The following is a 20906-nucleotide window of genomic DNA, read 5'->3' as shown; positions in this document are numbered from 1 at the left end:
GGTGGTAAGCCCACGGGAAGGCGCACACACAAGTGAGATGTTTTACATAATTCATGTTTACATTTCATGTGAATTATTTACAGTTTGTATTAAAATCAATTGTAAAGCTATTAATGAATCATATGATATTCCAGTGTGTAATAAATAAAATGCATTCTTCATTACTCCTGGGTTTGTCTGAGAATCTCTGTTCAAATAAAGTGAAACATAAATTTATTTTAAATAAATGTTCAAGTAATGGGTTTAATTTAAACAAATAAAGTAGGACAAAGTGATCAGAAATTTGTCCCTCAGCAGCAGTGATGTCAATGTATAGTGTGTGTGTGTGTGTGTGTGTGTGTGTGTGTGTGTGTGTGTGTGTGTGTGGGTGTGTGGGTGCGCGCGTGCAAAAGATTTCACCAAATGGAGAACATAATTAATCTTAATCAAGAGGTACATTTTCACAAAGCCTCCTTTATAAGTGCTGAGAGCCTCTTGAAAGCCTGTGGAAAGAAAAAGTTAATTTTAAAATTCAATGTTAGTCATTATGACATGAACAGCACCAGCAATTGTAAATTATACAAATTCAATTGGCAAATTCGTATATACAAAATTTTCTGTAATACATACAGACTGCACTATAGATGTGCATCTCCATAACAATTTGCATCTTGATGCATAGTCAACGATACAATATACTGAGAGACATATGAAGCCGCGACCGAGGTGATGCGATACGATTCGCCCCATTACGATGCAGTGCGATCCAATTTCGATTCGTTTCAACAAAATGCGATTCCATACAATACGAAGCAATGGAAAAAATATGATGCTCTGCAATTCAATATGGGACAGATAATTCACTTGCAAACAGTGCAAAGACAGCACTGTTCAGTCTGTTCTGTCTCCAGGAAGATGCAGCTCTACCTCTGCCATGTTAATCCATATTCTATGTGACACTCAGGACACGCCTCGGCCCTCATAGTGTTGCAATACGTCGTATTCACGTAGCAGCAGTGGTGCTGAGAGAACGTGCTTGAGAAACAGTTTAGCGAGGAGAATTCAATCTTCAGCTCATATAAAAAATTGTAGAACATCATTTCTAACTAAAAATTTTGCTCCCTACATATAAATAAATTGGTTTTAACCAATGCAAATATATGAAAAAATTATGAATCATGATACAAATGCCAACTTGTATCTAATGCACACTTTTTTGAATCGATGCAGAACATCAATTTTTATGCTGATGCACTGATGTGAATCACCATCCCTAATATGCACCATACTTATTGGCACCCCAATCCCACAAAAAGGAAACTGAGACCATAATTGCACAGTCAAGAAAATGTAAACGAGAGAAAAAGACAGAAAAGTTTGAGTGCATGTGTATTTCACGGTGTATTTCACCTCATCAATCTGCTGTGGAGTAGACAGAGAGAACGCAGCTCTCACATAAGGACATGGCTCTGAACTGTCAATATTAAACACTCCTCCAGGCACAAGCAGCACCTAAAGAAACACCATAACACACAAAATGTTCTGTTCTATAGCAGCTTACAAATAAAGGTTGTTTTTCATTCATAAATAACCCAAATACAAAGATGTCCACATGATATCAAACTGGAAGTTCTGACTGAAACAACTCTCATGTTGTGAATCTCAATCCTGCTATACTGTATAGAGTTGAGGGGGCGGGGCTAAAAACTAAAAGGTTTGCCACCTTCTTTATACTATGTGGGTAAAACGGAAATCTGTAAAACCATAACGTGAAGACACGAAATAAAAACTGCTCGTGTAACTTTGTCTATAACAAACGATCCCCTCCACACACACACACACACACACACACACACACACACACACACACACACACACACACACACACACACACACACACACACACACACACACACACAGAGATTTACAAAACTGATGACTAATTTATAATTTTTACTCTATTCAATTCACTTTTATTTGTATAGCAATCTTAACAATGGACATCGTCCCAAAGCAGGTTTCAAGAAATAAATTTATCCCTTATAAGTTTATCCCAATTGAGTGAGCCAGTGGCAAACTGTATCTCCTCCTGAGATAGCAGGAGGAAGGAACCTTGAGAGGAACCAGACTTATAAGGACTCCGTCCTCATCTGGGTGGCACCAAATGTCCATTTATTATAGTTGCCTCATTATTGAGGTGCACAGTTCAGTGACTGTTCATGCAAATTGCAGGACTAAGCCAATGTAGCACACTGATTATATTAATTACAGTTAATTGAGTTGCTCAGTAACTTCATGGGGATCACCATATAAAGAGAAAAGTTTATACAGGGAAATGAAGTCCTTTATAAAGCCATGTAAATCATATTTCGAGGCAAATTCTTATGTTTATCATACTAATTGTCATTCATTCATTCCTTTTCTCCCGCTTATCCGTAATTCGGGTCGCGGGGGCAGCAGTCTAAGCAGGCCCCCGCCTTCGACTGCTGCCCAATCCTCACAGCACCGTCCCTTACGGTCCCTCCTGCAGGTGGTGAGCCCACGGGAAGGCGGTCCCACGTCACGGACCTTGATATTTCCCTCGTAAGGGACCCCCGGAGCATAGAGGGATAAGGGCCTTGCTCAAGGGCCCAAGAGTGGCAGCTTGGCGATACCGGGGCTTGAACCCCAGACCTTCCGATCGGCAACCAAGCGCCTTAACCGCTGGAGCCACCACTCCCCCATACTAATTGTCTAATTAAGATATTTTGACATGGGACTTCGGGGAGTTTTTTCCTTGCCACAGTTGCCACCGACTCGCTCATCAGGGACAAACTTACTTATAAAGAACATATTTACTTTTAATCACCACATTATCTGTGTAAAGCTGCTTTGAGACAATGTTTATTGTTAAAAGCGTTATACAAATAAAAATGAATTGAATTGAATTGAATTTTGGCTGTTACCAAGCAAAAAAAAAATTTGTATTTTATAATATGAGAATATAATATAGATATAATAAATATCTTTTAATATATCTTTATATAAATTAAACCCTTTTTGTGTGATATTGATTAACTATATCAAATTATATAAAAGTACATATTGTCAGCCCCCATATCTTGAATTTTATGATCATTCTAAATGTATTGTAATAGACTGAATCATGTAGTGAAAGAGTCTATCCTACTAGCCTTCATCATGTAATGTATGCATTCACTCTGTAGGTGTGTTGTTTGGGTTTTGCAATATACTCAATGTGAAATCGCACATTGCTAAAACAACAATTATGATATTATTGTAATATATCGTACACCCCCTAATCACACATTCAGTCAAAGAAGTCTGCTGACTGAATGGAAGAATAAAAAAGCATGAAGCATTTTACTCTAGCAGCATGCTTTCAAGTTGAGTCAAACACACGACATCTAGTGAAATAGAGAATGCTTAAGGACAGTACTAGTACTGTGCGCCCAATGTGTGTGTGTGTGTGTGTGTGTGTGTGTGTGTATACTCATAAGCAGGAACCTTGCCTGGATACATGATGGATAATTTCCACACTTACACATTTACACACACACACATTTACAGTTGAATTTGTTTGCACTACATATTAGCTTGTTGAAACTCAAACAGAGTAAATGATTGATGTAAATCTCAATACGTACTGCATTGTATGTGTGTGTGTGTGTGTGTGTGTGTGTGTGTGTGTGTGTGTACACCTCTTTCTCCAGTGCTTTTTCCATTATGTGCTTCTGTGTGTCTTTAATGCCCTTCAGTTTAATCCACAGGAACATGCCGGCTGTTGGTGTGTGCCACTCTGCTACGTCTGAAGAAAACGCAGAATACACCCACACAGAATGAGGACACAATGACACACACACAGAGAGACAGAGAGAGTGTGTGTGTATGAGAGAGAGAGATGGCCTGCAGTCAGGATAAAACACGTTTATAAAAATGTAAATATTAATGAATAGTAGATACACTGTTGTGTAAAACATATAACTAGGTCCACTGCATGATCATCTTGAGCTATAAATATAAGGCTGGGAGACAGAAATGTACCTTTGAGCCATTTGTCTGCAGAAGAGAGCATGGCGTTCCTCTGAGCTCTGTAAAACTCCAAAACACTGACACATACAAAGGCAGTTACATCATAATGTCTTCCATAATATTGTACTATTATAATATAGTATTGTAATATTGTGATATTCTGGTGCTCTAACAGCTCTTACCATACACCAGAGCATTAAGATAAAGTGATGTACAATCTGAACCACTGACTGAAGATCAGAGTAACCAGTGCTAAACCAGTATGTGGCACATTCATTAGATAGGACAAGCTAAGCCATCTGATTTTAAACTCACCCATCTATGTGCTTCAGAAACCCATCCTGTCCCCAGGCATGCAGGAGCTGAGATACCATGAGCTGCAGGGAGGAGCAGAGAAGAGAGAGGGTGGAGATGAAAGGAAAAGATGGGAAAGAGGTAAAAAGGAAAACAAGAGAGAAACAATTAGATAAAGAGAATAGGGAAAAAATTATAAAACAGTGACCAGAAGAGAGGAGAGGAATAAGATAGGATAATGGAAGTAAAGAGTAGAAATGATGAGGGAAAAGAAGAGAGAAGAGAAAAGAGAAGAGGAGAGGGAAAAGAGAAAATGAGAGAACAGGGAAAAGAAGAAAAAAGGGAAAAGAGAGGAGAGGAAAAATAATAAAAAAGGGAAAGAGGAGAAGAGAGGGAAAAGAGGTGAAAAGGGAAAAGAGGTGAAAAGGGAAAAGAGAGGAGAAGGAAAATAATAAAAAAAAGGGAAAAGAGAGGAGAGGGAAAATAATAAAAAAAGGGAAAACGGAGAGGAGAGGACATGAAAAGAGAATAGAGGAAAAGTAAAATAAAAAGAGGAGAGGAGAGGGAAAAGAAGAGAAAATAGAAAACATGAGAGAAGATGAGACAAAAGAGGAGAGGAAAGTGAAAAAGAGAAAAAGAGAGAAGAGGGGAATAGAGAAAAGAGTAGAATAAGAAAGGAGGACAGGAGAAGACAAATAAAAAGAATGAAGAGAAGTGAAGATCTTATGTGAACTGAATATATATAATTATATATAAATCACTCATGTTAAAAAACACTAATAAAATGAATAATATTAATTTGATATGTTCTATATTATAATAAAAAAAACTGTAAGTTGAAGCCCATCTGTAAATCACTAGAGTTTTTCATCAGTCGCAGTTGTGATTATCAGATTTATTTGCTGCTTTTTTTCTTACTTACTGTCAGGGATCCACCCTGACACTTACACTGAATTACTGTAGCTGCTTAGGTAATATTAATATTGATTTTGATTATGCAATCAAATAAATCCAGCTTTTCTGTCGTTCGCTAAAATATGGTGTAGAGAAATATACACTGACTCTGACCTGATTAATTACACACCAAATAATAATTGTAAAGAATCACCGTTGATTGTACGCACTTTACACACTAAAAGATCCAGTGTGTGTAGTATAAAAGCCTGCCTTTGCATTTTCTTTCTTCCTGGGGATTTATAAATTGCTAACTGCCTCTGCAGACCTGCATTTTAGTAGACAAACAGGAAGTGGCTTTGCGATTGCTCGGATCCATTAATTCCACAAACAGGTGAGGTAATCACAAGGCTATGTGGTTGTGCTTGATGACAAATGTTTGTTTTAGATCTGTGTGACCTTTATTTAGTGTGAGGGAGATGATGGTCTGACCTGTGTGAAGGTGCTGGTGTGCATCGTACTGGATTGGATGTGAAGTACCACACAGTCCACTAATGGTTTTGGCCCTGTGACGAAACCTATCCTCAATCTGCAAACACACACACACACACACACACACACACACACACACACACACACACACACACACACACACACACACACACACACACACACACACACACTTTATTCAAAAGTTCCCTTCCCTTAAAGCACACATAAATGTATGTAGGCCAAAAATAAAAATAAAAATAGGCTACATAGATTCAAAAAGTACATAAACAAACAATCAAAAAAGGACATAATAAAAAAAAGTAATACAATATTTCCTTTTAATGTGTATTATTTCCCCTGTCCATGCCTTTTCAAAACAATAGGGAAATAATTCAATTCAATTCAATTAATTTTTATTTGTATAGCACTTAAAACAATGAACATTGTCTCAAAGCAGATTTACACAGATAATGCTTTAATAAAGAATGAATAAGATGATTCTTTATGTGTATGTTTGTCCCTAAGTAAAAGTGTAATGCGCTATAACGTGAATATTAAATAATTTTTTTTAAATATGGCAGCAAAAAAAGAAGCGATCCATCGCAGATACGTTAATCCAGATACAATGGGGCAAAAAAGTATTTAGTCAGCCACCTATTGTGCAAGTTCTTCCACTTAAAATGATGAGAGAGGCCTGTCATTTTCATCATAGGTACACTTCAACTATGAGAGACAAAATGAGAAAAATAAATCCCGAAAATCACATTGTCTGATTTTTAAATAATTTATTTGCAAATTATGGTGGAAAATAAGTATTTGGTCACCTACAAAAAATCAAGATTTCTGGCTCTCACAGACCTGTAACCATTATCAGTATAAAAGACTCCTGTCCACAACCTCAAACAGTCAGACTCCAAACTATGGCCTTGACCAAAGAGCTGTCAAAGGACACCAGAAACAAAATTGTAGACCTGCACCAGGTTAGAAGACTGAATCTGCAATTGGTAAGCAGCTTGGTGTGAAGAAATCAACTGTGGGAGCAATTATTAAAAAATGGAAGACATACAAGACACGTCGTCAGGTTTTTTTTTCTAGACAACACATAAAATGTATTGATCTTTTTTCCTACATCTGAACCATTCACATTCATTATGTACAAAAACGTCGGTTGTGAGTGTTTACACAGAATGATGGGAAAACCAGGCAGAAAAGTCAAAAGAGATTGACCAAAACTTATCCACAGTAACTCAAATCACCACTCATCTAAAAGCATCTTAAAGTGCATGTCAAACCTTTGTATTTGTCACATAGACATTAAAGCACAGAGAATTTGTTTTCTTCACATATCCCAGCTTGTTACAACCTAGGATCAGAGCACATGGTCAGCCATAGTACAGCATCCCTGGAGCAGAGAGGGTTAAGGGCCTTGCTCAACTAACTGTAGCCATGAATTCCAACATTTGGTTTGGGTTTCACTCTGGTTTACCAAGAATATAAATTGGAGGCTACAGTTCACCAAATCAGTGACAGTTTGTAGATGGAAAAGTGACATTTCTCTAATCTTTAAGTCAAGTTAAGTTTATTTCTATAGCGCTTTTTACAACAGACATTGTCTCACAGCAGCTTTACAGAATTTAACTGTTAAGGTAAATGATGTGTATTTATCCCTGATGAGCAGCCGTGACTGTGGAAAGGAAAAACTCCCTTAGATGTTATGAGGAAGAAACCTTGAGAGGAACCAGATTCAAAATGGGAACCGATTCTCATTTGAGTGACATCAAGAGTGTGATCATAAATCTTTCAACAATACAGAACACTGTAGCGTGAGAACTAACATGAGCTCATAAATGTAAGATTATGAGTAATGTTCTTTCTACAGTCTTTTGCAGTCATTTGAGGTTATGGAACCAGGAGCTACTGAGCAACTCATAAAATAATCTTTAACCATTCTATCATCAATCATCTACCAACGCAGAGGTACAGGTGTCCAAATTAAAGTGAATGGTGACCTCAGAATTAGACGGTACAATTCTTTTATATTATTGTAAATACTGTTTTTCTTCTCCTTCTCCACATCATCCAATTATTTTATTCTTGTACGGCAACAAATGTATTTCTGAGAGATAACTGTGTCTTTGTGTATGAGTCTCGATGTGTTATGCTGAGTAATGGCCAGTGTATACAGTTCCTCTGAATCAAACCACCTGAGAAAGCATTAGCTCACAAATCTCTCTCACCACAAAACAACTCCCTCATTTCATTTCCCATTCATTATCTTCCTTCCCCTTGCACTATTCCCAATGTATCCAAACCCAGCAGATTTACACCCAGGAGAAAATCTCTCAACGATACAACACAAAGCCGATTTGTAGGCCAGTTGTGTGCTCTACAACGAGCTGTGACTTTTACAATGCTGCTGTGTGTGTCGTATTAGAGATCTGCCCAGATGTGAAGCTGCTGCTGTCTCCAACTCTTACGCAAACACACAGGAGCCGTATGGAGATAATGCACTTGTTTTTTTTTTATCTCTCTTCAGCTGCTTCCTTGATTACTGAGTAACACTATAGAGCAGTTCACTCTCTGAATTCACTTAATTCATTAACAAACACTTCAGAGAGTTACATTCACTCTCATCATTTTGGAGATCATTCCTGGACCTTGAAATGTGAAACAATACATACAACGTTTTTTCTTACTCATACACACACACACACACACACACACACACACACACACACACACACACACACACACACACACACACACACACTTACCCTGATGACAGGATCTTGGAAAAAGAGTCAGTTCTTAATACTCGTCCATCAACATCCATAGAGAGAAACGTAGGAGCCCATGGCTGAGGAAGAAAAAAAACAAACACACTCACTCTATCCAGCTCTTAAACGGTAGCAATGGTCTTATCAGTTCAACACTAAAGGGTTATCAGGTTTTGGAGATAAGCGCAATCATGTGTTAAAGTCTAATCCTATACAAATAGCTTTATCAGACAATATATCAAAACAGCACCTTTTGAAACTGGAGGTAGTAGTACGGGTCATCCTCGATGATAAGGAAGTCATATTTCTGTGCCAGCTGAGGACAAAACACACACACACACGCGCACACACACAGTCTGTAAGCTGTTCTAGTCCTGATTATGAACTTAAAACAGATGTCGATCACAGATGTTTCTACAACTGTGTACAAATTAAATTTTTTTGCTGTACATTTATTCACTTATATATTACATATATTTGCACAGCTGCTCCTATTTGTATAGAAAATAAAGCCTGTCAATTGTCAAAATGTCTTTAAAAATCTATCTATCTATCTATCTATCTATCTATCTATCTATCTATCTATCTATCTATCTATCTATCTATCTATCTATCTATCTATCTATCTATCTATCTATCTATCTATCACTTCAGTTTTGTTGTTTCTTGGGCATTGTTGTTTGTCTACAAGGTCTACATTTCATAACATTTCTGTCTGGTGTACTGCTGTTGTCTGAGATATGTTTTCGTGCACACAATAACGATAACCTTATCCTTAACCACGCTAGCGACACCACCAGCGTGCACGCCGAGAGAGCCGGAGAGGTAAACACGTTCACCATCTCGGAGCATGACGTGAGGAGGGCTTTCAAGAGAGTGAATACCAGGAAGGCAGCAGGACCAGATGGCATCACAGGCCGGGTTCTGAAAGCCTGCGCTGACCAGTTAGCACCGGTGTTCACTGAGATATTCAACCTCTCACTGGAACAGTCTGTTGTCCCCTCATGTTTCAAACAGTCCACCATTGTTCCTGTCCCGAAGAAACCCCAGCCCGCCTGCCTTAACGACTACCGCCCTGTAGCCTTGACCTCAGTAGTGATGAAGTGCTTCGAGAGACTGGTCAGAGACTTCATCACTGCATCACTACCAGACACACTGGACCCACTACAGTTTGCGTACCGTCAGAACCGCTCTACTGAGGACGCCATTGCTCATCTTCTCCACACCACGATGAGCCACCTGGACCAAAGAAATGGGAACTATGCAAAAATGTTGTTCGTGGACTACAGTTCAGCGTTTAACACCATAATTCCCTCCACACTCACCTCTAAGTTGGAGGTCCTGGGACTCAGCCAGCCCCTGTGTCAATGGATCTCTAACTTCCTGACAGACAGACCACAAGCCGTACGGGTGGAAAAACACACCTCATCCACCCTCACCCTCAGCACTGGCGCCCCCCAGGGTTGTGTTCTGAGCCCCCTGCTTTACTCAATGTACACACATGACTGTGTGGCCACATCCAACTCCACCACCATCATCAAGTTTGCTGACGACACTGTTGTGGTGGGTCTGATCTCCAACAACGACGAGATGGCCTACCTACAGGAGGTTAAAAACCTGGAGAGATGGTGCCAGGAGAACAACCTTCTCCTGAACGTCAGCAAGACTAAGGAGTTAATCGTGGACTTCAGCACAAAGCGGGAGCGGGCATACCAACCTATAAACATCAGCGGGACCCCAGTGGAGAGAGTGGACAGTTTCCGGTACCTCGGTGTTAACATCACACAGGATCTGTCTTGGTCCTGTCACACCAACACCCTGGTGAAGAAGGCCCGGCAGCGTCTGTACCATCTGAGACGCTTAAGGGACTTTAAACTACCCTCTCAGGTGCTTAAGACTTTCTACACTTGCACCATTGAGAGCGTCCTGACAGGCAGCATCACTTCCTGGTTCGGGAACAGCACCATGCAGGACAGACGAGCCCTCCAGAGGGTGGTGCGTTCAGCTGAACGTACCATCCACACTGAGCTCCCTAACCTGCAGGACATCTATAGCACGCGGTGCAGGACCAGAGCCAGGAAGATTATGAAGGACCTCAGCCATCCCAACAATGGACTCTTTTCTCTGTTGCGTTCAGGAAAACGCTTCCGCTCCCTGAAAGCGAACACAGAGAGAATGAGGAGGAGCTTCTTCCCGCAGGCCATCCGGTGTTTAAACCAGGAAACACCCAGGATTTAGAACTGGCCCACTCTCTCCACCATCATCATCACACTTCTCTGTACATATATTCACCTTCGCACCACGTCACTTTAAAAACATATCTCACCGTTCGCACCACGACACTTTAAACTCTGGACTTGCACAGCACAGTGCGCTTTTTATTTTATTCATACCACATGGACCATATTGCACCATATTGCACATGGACACTTTACGGACCTTTACACCACACCATACCGCACACGGACACTTTATGGACAACCCACCACAAATTGCCTATTGTTTACATATTGTTTACATTTTTATTTTTATTTTGTTTACATTTTTCACTACACATTGTTACTGTTTATATGTATATCTGCTCATACATTATCCTTTTATATATATCTATATATCTATATATCTTTATACCTATATTCTTTTACTTTATTTCATTTATTTATTTTATTTTATTTTAATAGTTTTTCTTATACCTTATAGTTATTTATCTGCCTCCTTTTCTTTCCCCCATCCTATTCCCTCATGCCGGACCATCGTACAGAACATTTCACTACATGTCGTACCCTGTATGTATGTGTATGTGATGAATAAAATTTGATTTGATTTGATTTGATCAGATTTGAACATCAGATTATCCAACACTGTGCAGGGGAAACTCTGGGTTTACATACAGTGAATAAAAAAACCTACACACCTTTATAAAATTGCAGGTTTTTTTAAATATAAAGACAGACATAACAACAGCATAAACTTCAGACTTGTTCCAACAAATATTTAATTATTGGGTACATTTTAGGGCTGCAACAACTAATCGATGAAATTAATAGTGAAATGAATTGTCACTGAATGCAGTTGTGGATTAGTTGGGCTACTAAAGTTACAGGTTAGTGTGATGATAAGAGAAGCGTGATGGTAAGAGAGTTCAGGGTCAACCAGCAGCACCAAAAAGTGTGCGTCCCAAGTCACGGATGAAGGTGAAACATCAACACGGTGAATAAAAACTGTACAATCCTCATCATGTAAAAATGGTATAGTTTAACCAAGTGTTTTTGTGTAAACTGTAACTTTGAGACAGTCGCACTGGATCTGTTCTGTCATGACTCGTGAGAATCAGGTTGCGCAATCAGCTCGCTCGTGACAGTGATGGAGTCCATTAAAACTACGAAAAAACACCACATCTAAAAGCAGCAAATAACAGCAGCAGTAAATGATTATATTTTTAGTCACTGTTGTGGTTTTCAGTGACTGATTATGTATTTGTTCACAAATGCATATTTTTATTTTCTTTTATGTAAATAAAACCTGTTAGCGTGCTGCGTTTCTCCGTTCCATTCTCCTTTTATAGTTTGTCTACTACAACAGTAACTTATCTGTTTTCAAACGTGATTTACTGCGGCTTTACTAAGTTCAAGTGCTTGTTTTGAATGTTTGTATATTTAAATTATGCATTTATCATTGAATTATTATACAAAATCAAATTAACTACATATTCTAGATCTTTATATCTTCACAACTGAACAAAATATCTGTGTATTTTTTTCCCCAATTGTCAAAACAATGTTGTGTTATACTTTAAATTGATTTGTAATGCATATTCATGAAAAACAATACAAATGTTGACAAATTGCTTCACCTTGCATATGCAAACCTTTTTTACAGATAGAAAAAAACTCAGCATGCGCAAATTTGTGCAAAACAGAAATGCCCCATGCCCTCCTCAACAAGCTGCCACTATAAGCTTTATAATGTCCAAATTAAAGATACTTAAAGTCAATGATGCTTATAAGACAAAAAGTATAGTTCATTAAGTAACTGAAAAATCACAAATCCCTGATTTGTGAAGGCTTTTCTAGGTCAGAAAACCTAAATTTATAGCTTTATTTAGGCTCCAAAAGTATGTAATAAAGTATTTCCTTGAAAGAAAACATTTAAACCATTACACACATTTTTAAACCATTTGATGTGGATCAAGCTGCCTTTTATTGAGCGCTGAAGCGGAAATGAACATTCAACATCAATGTGTAATGCACTGTTATAATGTTTACCTCATAGACTTTCTGTTTCCTCTCAGCAGTCATGGAAGCGCCTGTGGGATTTCCCCCATTAGGGATAGTGTAGAGGACCCGGGGGACACTGCTGCCAGGTTTCTGTGCATCTGCAGGATCCCATCTGGCCAGAACATCTCTAAGAGCCTCTGGGATCATTCCATACTGATCACTGGGCACGTTTATGATGTTACATCCTAGTGGCTGGACCTGTGAGTATGGATAGAAAAGTAAAGCGTCAGTGTGCTTTGACCGTTTTAGAAAACAGCATGAGAAAATTAATGATGGACTGATGGAAGACTGTTACCGCTGCCAAAGTTCCTGAGTACGTTGGAGCATCAAGAAGGACGTTATCACCAGGGTTGATGAGCATCTCAAAGACCTACAATAAAGGCAGTAAGGAGATTTAGCAACATGCATCATCATACATGTACCTATTCTTTAGATTAAGACCAAACTTGGGAGCTTTGACATAAATGCTGTAGTAATCGACACTTTTCCTGGTACCAACTTTAAAGAATAAGGAAGATGTGCAGACCTGCAGTAACTACAGGGGAATAAAGTTGATCAGTCACACCATGAAGTTATGGGAAAGAGTAGTGGAAGCCAGGCTGAGAGAAGAGGTGACCATCTGTGAGCAACAGTATGGTTTCATAACGAGAAAGAGCACCACAGATGCATTATTTGCTTTGAGAATGTTGATGGAGAAGTATAGAGAAGGACAGAAGGAGTTGCACTGTGTGTTTGTGGATTTAGAGAAAGCATACGACAGGGTGCCGAGAGAGGAGTTGTGGTATTGTATGAGGAAGTCAGGTGCGTCAGAGAAGTATATGAGGGTGGGTGCAGGACATGTATGAGGGCAGTGTGAGAGCAGTGAAGTCTGCAGTAGGAACGACAAACTGGTTTAAGGTGAAGGTGGGACTGCATCAAGTATCGGGTCTGAGCCCTTTCCTGTTTGCAGTGGTGATGGACAGGTTGACGGACGAGGTCAGACAGGAGTCTCCATAGACTCTGATGTTTGCGGATGATATTGTTATTTGTGGTGAGAGTAGGAAGCAGGTTGAGAAGAGAGGTGGAGGTACCCACTGGAGAGAAGTGGAATTAAAGTCAGTAGGGGTAAGACAGAGCACATGTGTGTAAATGAGAGGGAGGGCAGTGGAGTGGTGCGGTTGCAGGAAGTAGAGGTGAAGAAGGTGGAGGAGTTCAGGTACCTGGTGTCAACAGTGCAAAGTAATGGAGAGTGTGTTAGAGAAGTGAAGAAAAGTGTGCAGGCAGGGTGGAGTGGGTGGAGAAGAGTGACAGGAGTGATTTGTTATAGAAGAGTATCTGCAGGAGTGAAAGAGAAAGTTTATAAGACTGAGACGAAGATGGACAGGATTAGAAACAAGTTTATTAGAGGGACAGCGCATGTAGGATGTTTTGGGGACAAAGTGAGAGAGGCCCAATTGAGATGGTTTGGACATGTGCAGAGGAGGGACATGGGGTATATCAGTAGGACATTGCTGATGATGGAGCTGCCAGAAAGGAGGAAAAGAGGAAGACCAAGAAGCAGGTTTATGGACGTGGTGAGGAAGGATCATGCAGGCAGTTGGTTTGAAAGAGGCAGATGTAGAGGACAGGGTGGTATGGAGACGGATGAGCTGCTGCGGCGACCCCTAATGGGAGAAGCCGAAAGAAGAAGAAGAATCGACACTGTTCAAGATAGGTCAAGTGTTAAAACAGAAAGAAAGCAGAATAAAATCATGTTAATAGGACAGATTACTTTGCAGAGTCCCTCCTGACTGCCGGTGGTGACACACATCTCCATCTGTCCTCTCTCTGGGCTGTAGTTCGCTGTGGGAGGATTGTGCAGACTTTTCTGCAGCTCCTTCATCCATGCAACCAGCTCTGGAATGCTAAAATAAAAAAAAATACAAACATGGTACTCACATCCTACTTCCAGTATAATATTTCTTTATTCTATGCAAAAAAAAAGGATCTGCATGTTTTCTTAAGTGGTTTGGCAATATGACAAATTTCTCTTTAAATCAGATTTGTGTGCAATTCGTGGCATAATTTATTTTAACATATTTAAAGTAACGTTTAAATTGTTCATAGTAAAATGTGTTAGACAATGTGCCAGGTAGAAAGACTTTAGGACGCGAGGCAGATTTTAACTTTCAAAAACAAATCCCTGGGGAACATTTTTGTTGCTCTATCTGGAGCAGAAAGCATGTCTGGAATTCAGCATAACGTTATGTGGATTGAGTTAGCATAAAAGGTTTACAATTAAATATCCAGTAATTAAAACATTACTGGCGATAAATAATTAAAACCAGAGAAAAAATAAAAGGGATTTTTTGTAGTGAACACAGTGTACAGCTACTACTGATGTTCAGTCTGTCTGTCACAGTATAATGTTATAACCTCATTAACATGTGAATGCATTCGAATATAAAACCTTTCACATTTCAAAAGAATTTGATGGACCGGGTATCCACAACATGTTAAGGACACGAGGTGGATTTACCCAGAAGAGCCAGAATACTGCAAAGCCCTCTTCATCATTGTCTGGTCAAACTCAAGCGTTTCTCCAGTCTTCATCTGAAAAGTGGCAGATTGGAAGGGAAAGGTGTTGGGGTTCGGGGCTCCACCGGCAAGCGAGATCAGGCTCGGGGGAGAACGCTGCTGCAGCTCCGCTGGACGGATGACAGACAGCCGTGAATGAGAGAGGAAGAATTTCTGTTCATTGCCTTTAGATTCAGGTTCAAACAGATACTTTACAAGTGCAATAATCAATTACTTTAATTCCTTGAATTCTGACATTAAAAAACGAATCATCTTACCCAATGCTCCTTTAGATTAAGATTTTTTTAAAGTCTACCTTGATTTATGATATTTAGTTCAGACATTAGTTATGACTGTCTGTCTGATGGAGAATGGCTTACTCAGGATGCGGATAGGGGATGGCCTCCGTGCCAAACTCACAGCTGTCAAAAACCTAGAGTAGTTCATGTTTCCTATAAAAAAAAAAAAAAAGGCACAGGAGCAATAATTACAAAACAAATAAATGTGGTGGCCAATTATTATCAATAATAGTAAAGTTATAATGCCAAGTGAAAGAAACAAACTAAGTTCAGAATTCAGGGTTGTGATGGTAAAAAGACTTTATTCAGCAGAAATGAAGCCAGACAGTTCCTTGGAGGTCAATGAAAATCTTTACACAATATACACAATCGTTATATCATCTTCAGCCATCTCTGCACCCATCTTTTTTTATTTTCTGATCATCTGCTACCAATATTTTCTTGATAAATCACCCGTTAAGAACAAGATATGTTTTGCTAATTACTGCTTCGAGTGTGATGATTATTATCATTCATTGTTCATCATAAATTCATTCTAACTCATGAATTACTTCTACTGATTTGGCTGTGTACCTCAATAATATATTACTCCCATGTCAGAAACACAATAATACAAATCATCAAATGATGAATTGAAGAAAAAAAGAAAAAAAAAAAGATTATATTAGGTTATTATTGATGATTACAAGTATTAATAATATTTTGTCTAATTATTATAATAATGATTGTACATAAAATTGTTAATTCACTTATGTTATAATAACTATAAATATTATTATTATTCAAAGAATGGAATGAATTACTAAAATAAGCACACCTTGCATATCAAAATCTAAAGCTTTTTGCCTAATATGATCTAGTAAATATTATACTTAACAAATAGCGTATTTATTCCAAATATTAAAATCCAAACAAAAATACCTCAACACTTTACACCACGTATTATTGACTAAACACTAATCTAAAAACACATGCTTGCTAGACTGACCTTGCACGTCTTCCGTTCCCAGGCGCAACGGTTTATGGGTAATGTCGTTTTTTAGACTGCAAACAACGACAAAACGATAAGCAGATAGACTACATTATCCATGCCGTGTAGTGTGGTTGTAGGTATTGCACAATTTGAGTGCATGCTAGTGTGTGTGTTGCTAACGCACGGCTCGAACATTACAAATAATAATTAATAATAATAATACTAATAATAATATTACAAATATTAAATGAAGCGTTTGAAGGGACATGAATTCAATAGGACTGTGACGAGTTTGAAGATGAGTCTAAGCTATTCCCGGAAGTGTATTAGTATTTTGTATCCGGTTAGCTAGTTAGCTAGCACTGAATGGTTTGTTATTCAGTAAGTAGTGCTGATTATAAAGAGTATTTAGAGTGAAAATGGTGGCATTGTGATTTAGGTGAGTGTTTAAACAGTACCGTCAATGGGAAAGAGGAAGGACATGATGATCCACCCCAGGTTTCTTGTAGGTGAGTGATTTTTCATGCATCATGGCTGCACACTTAGCAGTTTACATATGAATCAAGAAGTCAAGGTAGGTTTACTTCTCATTTTGCACAGGGTGCCAAAACATATACACATTCAACTTCTTCTGGCGAGGGTGGAGGAATCTGCTTATGTAACAAATATTCTCGCACACACACACACACACACACACACACAATTGTCCAAGAATCAAAGATGTAGGAAAGAGTAAAGGCTGAATATCTGTTTTCCTGGTTTTTATCAAAGAAGTGTATGGTTAAACTTCATACCTCAAAATCATTCCTAAATGACTGTGTGTTCTGGAGTCCTGGATCAAATTCTACATAACTTTCTACATCATTCAATTAAGTTTTATTCATATAACGTTTTTTAACAAAGGACATTGTCTCAAAGCAGCTTCACACAGATGAAGCAGTTATAAAAGAATGGATAAGTTTCTCTCTTTTAAGTGTAAGTTTGTCCCGGTGGTGACTGTGGCAAGGGAAATCCCCTGAGACGGTATGAAGAAGAAGCCTTGAAAGGAACCAGACTTAAAAGGGGACCCGTCCTCATATGGGTGGCACCGAATGTCCATTCATTACATTTCCATCATTGTTGAGGTGTGCAGTGCAACCTGTGGTCCTGAGCCATTGTACTAAACTGTTGACATTAACTACAGTCCAAATCCATCCTTAAGGCTCTCACGTTTCCCAGTAATCTCATGGATCCTCGGGATTGATGTGACACATAACACACACAACAGTGTTCTGGTGTCTCTGAATTAGTGCCTTCATAAAACTCACTCTAGGGTTGCAAGGTGTGGAAACTTTACACAAAATTTCCAGAAACTTTCAATGGGAACTTTATCTGTGGAATTTTGGAAATAACATCTCCCTGGATGTTAAAAATGTACAGTTTATGATCATTGGAGATCAATTGAAAGATTACTGGATTTGTGTTTCTTTTTTTAAGGGGATGAGGATGACTACAGTGCCCACAGGAAGAAGCACAAAAAGCACAAGAAGCATAAGAAGAAGCATCACCGTGACGACGGCCACAGCTTCTCGTCAGAGGCTCTGGAATCAGACTCCAGCATCATGCTGAAACCTCCACAGCTGAAGCTGAAGATCAAATTAGGGGGGCAAACACTGGGCACCAAGAGGTAAAGGATTTCTTTTTCTCTTTAAACTTCAAATCATTCATCAGGTGAAAGTTTGAGTTTTTTCTCCACAGCAGTTCAAATATTGTTATATTTATTTCATTTTCAGTGTCCCAACCTTCACGGTGGTCCCGGAGGCCGTGCGCTCGATGTCTCCTCTGATCGTGGACAGTGATGGCGACGACGACTCTGATGATGAAGACGAGGATGAGGACGACGAGGACGAAGACGAGCCCTCAGAGGGCGTTCCTATTGAGCAGTACCGTGCCTGGCTCGGTGAGATTTTAAATTTCATCACACGTTCTGAGGCAAAAGTGTTCTTTAGGCATTTTATATTTGTTTCGCTTACCCTGGTGTTTTGAGCTACAACAGATTGTTTATGCATATCTTTTTTTTACTTCATCCTTTGGGTTGATGGTCTGTAGCAGTGTCTCAAAAACTAAATTTTTCCATAATCTTCCAGATGAGGATAGTAACTTGGAGCCTTGCCCTCTGCCAGACATGGACACCGATTCATTTTTGGAAGGCCCCATGGACGAGGAGGAGAAGTGGCTTGACGCACTGGAGAAAGGAGAACTGGACGATAACGGAGAACTAAAGAAGGAGATAGACGAGTCGCTGCTGACTGCCAGACAGGTACTGTATTAGAGCACATTATTGTAAAGACTGTATTATCTGCCGCCTTCTACATACATGAGCATTTTGACATCTATGATTGGCTAATGTCATTGTGGAGAGAGAGAGAGAGAGAGAGAGAGAGAGAGAGAGAGAGAGAGAGAGAGAGAGAGAGAGAGAGTGAGAGTGAGAGTGAGAGTGAGAGTGTTTTTATTAACATTTAACGTTTTTGGCTGCAGCATTAGTAAACATTTCCATGCTGCAATTGCTGTCTGCCTTTTAACTCTTGGACAATTTTATGTGTTTCCTGAAGGGTATATTTGATCATATTTAGCTCCAAGTTTGGTATCAAAATGTCGACCTATCCTGTACTCCTACAACACCGACTCTGCCACATGGCACAAAATACACACCGGTCTGTCTTCTCGAAGCACGAACATATATTCGCTATATAAAATTTTTCTTTTCTTGGACATTTCGGGATTGTTGATATTTCTAATCCCCACTCGTTAAAATAAAAACGACTGCGATACGGTGAAGTAGAAACACTGCCCTCTAGTGGTGGGACGTCACAAAATCGAATGGCGGCAGTGCTTCAAATAAGCATAGACCTTATTTAAGACACAGTCATGCGCATTTGAGGCTCTCGCGGGCCACATAAAATGGCTAGGTGCCTTGAGTTTCACCCTTGTGATCTAGATTATGCTCTTAACTGAGGGTAAATGCTTGTCAATTGATTATTTGTTTTTTTCCACACTTTTTTTCTGTTCCCTTAATACAGAAAGCACTGTTGCACAAGCAGCAGATCCAGCCCCTCTTCGAGCTCCCCATGGGCTACAAAGAGAAGGAGATGACGGCCGAGATGCTGCAGAAGCGCGAGGAACGAGCCCGCAAGAGACGCCTGCAGGCAGCCAAAAAGGCAGAGGAGAACAAGAACCAGACCATCGAGAGGCTCACCAAGACCAGCAAGGCCAAAATCAAGAGCACAAAAGAGCGCAAAGCCAAACAGACTCAGACACCCATGGTGAGGTTCTCAGATAACGCTCAGGAAACCACGATCTCTTACCCTGTCGGAGTGACTGCTCCGGCATCTGCCCCTTTACGCCCAATACCTCCTGCCCCAGCGAGCTGCGGTGTTGCCGGCTGCTCAAACCTGAAGAAGTATTCATGCTCTAAGACAGGAACTCCACTCTGCAGTCTGGACTGTTACAGGAAGAACTTAACGCTTGTAGAGAGCGCAGCTTCAGCTTAAATAACTCACAGGGACGTGGGTTAATGATCTTTTTTTTAAATAAACCTTGCACTTTTGGAACTGCAGGATTTATCTGAGGGATTTTGTGAGCATTTTTTTTTTGTTTGTTTAAATTTATTGGGATAAAATTCCCAGTAAAAATCCCAACTTTCAGGATGAAGTTGATGGTTTGTTTCGCGAACACGATGGCCTTTGCTGTATCAGATCCCAATCCGTCAGTAGTGAAACCACATGAGGGGAAACTGTGCTCATTTCAGTTATTTATGTAGAGTCGTCATGTTTAAAACCCTCTCGTAAAAAAAGAAATCTAGCCCTTTCCCCTTTACTGCCTTTTCTACTAAAACTTTGCATTATTGTTTTCCTTTTGAAATAAATGACGAGTTGAACAGTGAGGCTTTTGCTGGGAACAGGGCTGATTTAAAAACCAGAATGATAGAAACATGACCTGTAAGAGAAAGCTAGATCATTTGCATAGAGAGATGAAAAATCACAGGCATTTTAGGGTATCTATTAAATTGTATGGATGCTACATGATCAGAACTTTACAATAACACTGGACATCTTTAACATCATTCAGAAATGAAAAACTGGGCTTTGTAATGTCTCTGTAAATAGTCAAAGTTGAAATTTTGTTCCGTTTTGTTAAATAATGTTACATTACAGAAGAGCATGATGCTGAATCAACGCAGCACTGAAACCCAGAGCTTTATGTGTGACGTTTCAGTGAGAGAAAACTGAAGCGAAAATGTTTCTTGAGTACTCCAGATTTTTTGAAATCACTTGTTTTGTGAAAAAAAGACAGAAATAAATAGAATTACAACGGG

At 39.4% G+C, this 20906-nt stretch overlaps 1 protein-coding gene across 3 annotated transcripts; it reads right to left on the bottom strand.

Annotated features, from left to right (window-relative positions):
- Nucleotides 1-315: 315 nt before the first annotated feature.
- Nucleotides 316-20899, bottom strand: aadat (aminoadipate aminotransferase). 3 transcript variants are annotated; one of them, XM_083542850.1, is made up of 14 exons: nt 19897-20899; nt 15661-15732; nt 15243-15411; nt 14496-14628; nt 13041-13115; nt 12734-12943; nt 8719-8784; nt 8466-8548; nt 5692-5788; nt 4327-4388; nt 4024-4088; nt 3681-3787; nt 1390-1491; nt 316-482 (listed from the first exon to the last, which is right to left on the bottom strand). In XM_083542850.1, the coding sequence occupies exons 1-14, from the start codon at nt 19997-19999 to the stop codon at nt 441-443; spliced, it is 1386 nt and encodes a 461-aa protein (XP_083398976.1). In that variant the 5' UTR covers nt 20000-20899; the 3' UTR covers nt 316-440. The 3 variants fall into 3 exon arrangements, with proteins under 3 accessions (XP_083398976.1, XP_083398978.1, XP_083398977.1); XM_083542852.1 differs by lacking the exon at nt 19897-20899 and adding an exon at nt 16568-16588; XM_083542851.1 differs by lacking the exon at nt 19897-20899 and adding an exon at nt 16501-16575.
- Nucleotides 20900-20906: the final 7 nt, after the last annotated feature.

Source organism: Silurus aristotelis (genome assembly GCF_946808225.1).
Source record: "Silurus aristotelis genome assembly, chromosome: 5".
Classification (NCBI taxonomy): domain Eukaryota; kingdom Metazoa; phylum Chordata; class Actinopteri; order Siluriformes; family Siluridae; genus Silurus; species Silurus aristotelis.
Note: the sequence above shows the minus strand (reverse complement) of the source record. Positions and strands in the feature narration are given on the sequence as shown.